Consider the following 6,009-nt stretch of genomic DNA (forward strand, 5'->3'; position numbering starts at 1 on the left):
TAGTTTTTATTTTTATAACCAATTAAAAATTAATTTTTAAATTTATAACCAATTAATAACTAATTTTATTATATTAAATTAATTTAATTAATTAATTAAAAATAAATTTTTAATTAACCAAAAAATAAATTTAATTTTTGAATTAACTAAACCATATACATTCCCAATTACATTCATAATTACATGTGAGAATAGACAACAGGGAAACTGATATGATATTGATAGGTAGTAGGCACATGTTGAATAATGAATATTAGTAACAAATAACAAAATTGCTTAATTAATTGGAAAATAAATAGAAGGAAGGCGCAAGTCATTAAAGTTTCTGGTCAACTTACACTGAATGTGTAAGTGTTGACCAAAATAATGAAAACACAACAACAGTAGGCACAATATGTTTCTTTTTTGTTATAAAAGGAAGATGAGGACCCAAACATAGACCAAGTCTGAGCAACAATTCATTGACTGACTCAGCATCCGTATTAGATTAGTTTACACCCTTGGCGGTCAAAGTTTCTCTTTATCCTTCTCCTTCTCCTTCTGGACGCGTTGAACGTAGACAACTTGAAGTTACATAAAAATAAAAAATAGGATAATAATACTAATACACTTGCGTTTGTTTTGTATAAAACATTAACACCCCCACTAAAAAGAAGAAAGAAACAACCCCACTCCACGCACCGATTCACGCACAAATACACACCCACACACACTCACATGACACTAACCAATAACCACTCTCTCTCTCACATCACCACTCTCACGCATCACGTTTGAGTGTTTGACGTTTCCTCACTTTCCAAGCAACATCCTCGCTCCTCTATCCCACTTTTCTCATATAAAACCACACCCCTCACCCCCTCACCCCCTCACCCTAATTCCTAAACCACAACCATAACACGGTAACAACTTTCAATTTTTCAGCCCCAACCAAAAATAAAGATAAAGAAAAAAAGGAAAACGCAACCTTCTGATTAGAAAGCATGGGTGTGGCCATTGAAGATGAAACGAAACCCAAGCCCATCGTCATCCGTGAGGTGTGGGCCTCCAATTTGGAATCCGAATTTGAACTCATCAGAGAAGTCATCGATAACTACCCCTTCATTTCCATGGACACGGAATTCCCCGGAGTAATCTTCCGTCCGCAGCCTACAGATCCGTCCAACCCTTACCTCGGGCGACGCCTCAGCCCCTCCGATCACTACCTCCTCCTCAAGTCCAACGTCGACGCACTCAACCTCATCCAAGTTGGACTCACTCTCTCCGACGAGAACGGCAACCTACCGGACCTCGGCACCGGTAACCGCTATATCTGGGAGTTCAACTTCAGCGACTTTGATCTGGCGCGTGACGCACACGCTCCTGACTCAATCGACCTGCTCCGCTGCCAGGGCATCGATTTCCGGCGCAACGCCGAAGACGGTGTGGAGTCAAGGCGGTTCGCGGAGCTGATGATGTCGTCGGGGATGGTGTGCAACGACGCCGTGAGCTGGGTAACGTTCCACAGCGCTTACGATTTCGGGTACTTGGTTAAGATCTTGACCCGAAGGGCGTTACCAAACGGGTTGGAAGAGTTCTTACGGGTTCTGAGGGTTTTCTTCGGTGATAACGTTTACGATGTGAAACACATGATGAGGTACTGTAAGGCCCTCTATGGCGGTTTGGATCGGGTCGCCCGAACCTTGAATGTGGATCGGGCCGTCGGTAAGTGCCACCAGGCCGGCTCTGATAGCTTGCTGACGTGGCACGCGTTTCAGAGGATGCGTGATATTTATTTCGTCAATGATGGGGCCCAGAAGCACGCCGGCGTCTTGTTCGGCTTGGAAATGCCTTGTTCATAATTCAAACAAAATGAACATTGTTATTTATTTATTTATATATAAATAAAAAATATATTCCATTGATTGTTTTATTTGTTTGGTAAAATGATGTCTCCCTGTAAATTATTATATTGACGAATTAACTGGAATCTGAAAGGCGTTCATGATTACTATTATTCAATTGTTTTCTTCGTGACGAAGAGATATCAAAGGGTTAGGAGACTAGAGATGCGACGAATTTAGACAATCAAAGAAAGCGCTAATGGACAATTTAGGGATAAAGTTGATTATATACGCAAAATAATGCTATAAACAGCATATAATGGATAAAGCTAAGGGAGTAGCAGTGTGTGTGGAAGATGATGTGACATGCAAGATTGTCCTTTAGCACTTAAAATCCGAGTGTGTGTAGTGTGCAGTGGATACAGTCCATACCACCCCTATAAAACTAGCTGCGACCTGAAAACTGTGGGCTTGCATATAAAGGTTGCTCCACTGTTTTCCAATCGAGATTCCTTCATTTATTTTTCCATTTTTTCCCTTACAAAATTATATATCAAATTCTGTTTGTTTAGAAACAAGTATTATTTGGTCGAGCATTAACTTGTTCGTGCCTATCAACATTAACTTTGTTAAAAATGAAATTAGCATTACAACTAATTTGCATAACGCAATTGTGTTACTCTAACGAGGAGAAAGTAGCTAAATGAATGGTGGAGGCAGCTTGGCATATATATCCACAGCCACGCGTATTATTAAGCAATCATAATGTGCAAGAAGATTCTTTATGCGAAAGTTTCACGTGGATTAATTCGAAAGTCTCAATATTCAATGTATGGCCAACAAAGAGCTTGAATAATCAGCCGCCATCAAACCCTTTTGCATATAGGATCTAAAATAATAAAAAAATAGTCTACCATGACTTAAACTCTTCTCTTCCCTTCGGTTTTTTTTTTTTGGACAGTTTAGTCAGACTCTTCTAACCAGTTACTGATAACGAGGTAGAGAATGCAGTCTGCCCTGGTTGCTCCGTTCACCATTCAAATTTTCAAGAAGAAAAAAAAATTACAAGAAGAGAATTGGAAATATACTCTTAATTAAATAGAATTTTTTATTTTTATAAATTAAATAAATATCATAATTATTGAAATAAATAATTTTAAAATATTTACCAAAATAAATATCTCTCTCTTAATTCGGTAAACGAGATAATTTTGCACGTATTTTGTTTACTGTATAAACGGTATTTTTTTTAATTTTTGTATATCTCGTTTATAGTGTAAACAAGATATATATTATTCCGTTTATACTGTAAACGAGATATATGTATTTATAAATAAATAAATATAATTTTTAAAAATAATAAAAAAATATCTTTATAGTAATACAAATCGGGAGCTCATATGCTGACGTGGCACTCATACGTTGAGTCTGGAAGTTTATTTTACTTGAGTGTTATCACTAGAAATTTTTAGATTCATATTTATAAATTATAAATTATTATTTGCTTAGGTTGTTATTTTTAAATTTTAAATTATTTATTTGGGTTGTTATACTTAGATTGTTATTTTTTAAATTTTAAATTGTTGTACTTAGGTGTTATTTTTTAAATTTTAAATTGTTTACTGTAAACGAGATATATGTATTTATAAATAAATAAATATAATTTTTAAAAATAATAAAAAAATATTATTAATATAATTTGGATCAAACTTTTAAAAGTAGAATGTTTCAGATAAGAGAAAAGATGGATAATTTTAAATAACAAGAAAGATAAATTGTCCATTTTAAATAACAAAAAAAATTAATTGTCCATTTAAATTAAACACTGTTAACACGTTTATGTGAAAGCATGTTAAGTGCACCGTCCCACTATTAATACGGTTATCTTTTTTCTAACTGCCCATTATTAATACTATTGTTTCTAATTGATAAAATTTTAAAATTTTTTATGCACTCTTTTTATTAATTTTTAAATTCAAATTTTACACTGTCCACTATCAATACTATTGTTTATAATCGTTTGCCAAATTGTTAATTTTTAAATTCAAATTTTGAATTACCCACTATCTATTAATACTATTGTTTATAACCGTTTGTCAAATTATTAGGAGACGTAGATAGAGATAATAGGAAAAGAATTGACTCTCATGTTATCTTCCATTATCCATGTTAACCGTTTCAATTCTTTTTCTACTATCCCGTCAACGTCTCTTAAAATGGGCACTGGGTACGGTTATTTTTATTTTTCAAATTTAAATCAATCAAATTGGATCATAGTTTAATTTAAAATCTTTTATGTACTTTTTTTAGTATTAATTGATCAAACATATCTATTTTAATCTTTTCTACCAACCTTTTTATGTACAATTTGCATGTTAAAAATTTATATTATTGATATTATTAATATTTTTTATTATTTTTAAATTTATTTTTTTAAAAAAATACATGTATCTTATTTACATTATAGGATAAACAAGATATACAATGTAAACGAGATAAGAGAGAAATATTTATTTTAGTAATTATTATATTTATTTAATTTATAAAAATAAAAATCCTAATTAAATAACAAGGGGATTTTTATTTTATTTATTTTTATTTATTTTAATCCGTTCCAAGTAAAAAATATAAAATACTGAAGTACCAACATGATTACCTCAAATGAAACGTAATTAATTTCATTAAATAAAGCTTTTAATTCAAGCCTTGTCTATGAACAAATTTTCTGTTGAAAGACTTAGTTCAATAGTTCCAGTTGAGAATGCCATTTTTTTTGTCACAGTTTTGGGCTGGACTACAACCCAACCCAGATAACAGATCACTACAAGAAATAACTTAGCCTCGCAATAAACTCCTCAATAACCTCCATGGTCATTGTACCTGCTTCCTCATCAATCAGTTGGTATCAATAAGTACCACTGCATAGTCCAAAAGGGTTGGTCCATTCTTAGTGCACCTTAAAGCTGTCCGGATCCAAAGAAATCTAATCCAAAACTAAATGGTTTATGATATCCGACTATGGACCAAAAAAAAAAAAAGATATCCGACTTACCTGGAGCAAGGGTGCCACGATCCCGCGCCTGACTTGCATGGCAAGAAAGGTCTTGCTATCCACTATTTTAGATACCACCAAACAGCTCAACCTATCCTAACATGGGATAACTTTTCTAATACTAAAAAAGAAACTATCAATTATTACTAGCGAAAAAATTCAGGAGTAATAGCTAAGTTATTACTTTTCTCGGTAAATATTTCACCAAATTCGAATATTTTTTTAAGTCTGATTCACTTAAATTTACCTAAAATTATTGCTAATTTAAATATTGAAATCTTCTACAGGTACTCTACCATCATTCACTTGCGGACCTCATATAGCTTCACCTTTCTAATAAACAAGTCGGAGACTTCACTCATAAAAGTTTTTTTTTTTTTTTGGATCTTACACAACACACACCCACTTCTACTATTACTTCATTAACCTATGATGGTTCGGGTCCGATTGAAAAGTTCTCATTTTGTTTTGTTTTTGAACCTGATGAACAGTTCTCATTTGTTATCCCAAATTCAATAGGGAGGGCGTGACTCAATTCTTTTTTTGTTTTGGACAGGGGATTGAGTCATTCGAAATATGCGTATTTCTTTATTGGGCTCCATTTTGAAGACCCAAAAGAGTGGGTTGGATCATATTGAGAATTATTCAGCTCAAATCGAAATATTAGGTCCTGTTTACCAAAAAAAAAAAATATTAGGTCCTATTTATGAACCAAGCCCCATTCGGCCGTGTGTTTTTGTAAAAGAGTTTTGTTGGATAAACAATGACTTTTAGAAATGAGCAATAAATTTTTTTTTTTTTGATGATAAATTCTAAAAATTGATCAAATAAAATTAAAAAAACATTTCATTCCTAAATTACTTCTTAAACTTTAATATTAGGATAACTATCTGTACACTTAGTAAATTAAACATCCAGTCATTATTAATTATGTATGAGTAAATCAAATAAAAAAAATAACCATCTAATTAAAAATAATTAACATAATATTTAATTATTTACATTATTTAATATTTTCATTGTGCATGTATATTTTTCTTTTGTAAAATTATCGGGATGGTCTTTTATTGATTTATTTATTTAACTTTAGATAGCTTTATTGATTACACCTAATTAAATTTCACCCGAGATTGA

The 6,009-nt window shown here is 32.4% G+C and overlaps 1 protein-coding gene across 1 annotated transcript; it reads left to right on the top strand.

Annotated features, from left to right (window-relative positions):
- The first annotated feature begins 244 nt into the window (after positions 1-244).
- Positions 245-1,926, top strand: LOC112706941 (probable CCR4-associated factor 1 homolog 9). Its single transcript, XM_025758472.3, has one exon. The coding sequence runs from the start codon at positions 984-986 to the stop codon at positions 1,839-1,841; it is 858 nt and encodes a 285-aa protein (XP_025614257.1). The 5' UTR covers positions 245-983; the 3' UTR covers positions 1,842-1,926.
- Positions 1,927-6,009: the final 4,083 nt, after the last annotated feature.

This window comes from Arachis hypogaea, chromosome 8 (genome assembly GCF_003086295.3).
Source record: "Arachis hypogaea cultivar Tifrunner chromosome 8, arahy.Tifrunner.gnm2.J5K5, whole genome shotgun sequence".
In the NCBI taxonomy this organism is placed as follows: Eukaryota; Viridiplantae; Streptophyta; class Magnoliopsida; order Fabales; family Fabaceae; genus Arachis; species Arachis hypogaea.

Bases quoted from the DNA above. Each gene is read 5' to 3' on its own strand.
- LOC112706941 (XM_025758472.3), top strand. From the start codon at position 984: ATGGGTGTGGCCATTGAAGATGAAACGAAACCCAAGCCCATCGTCATC.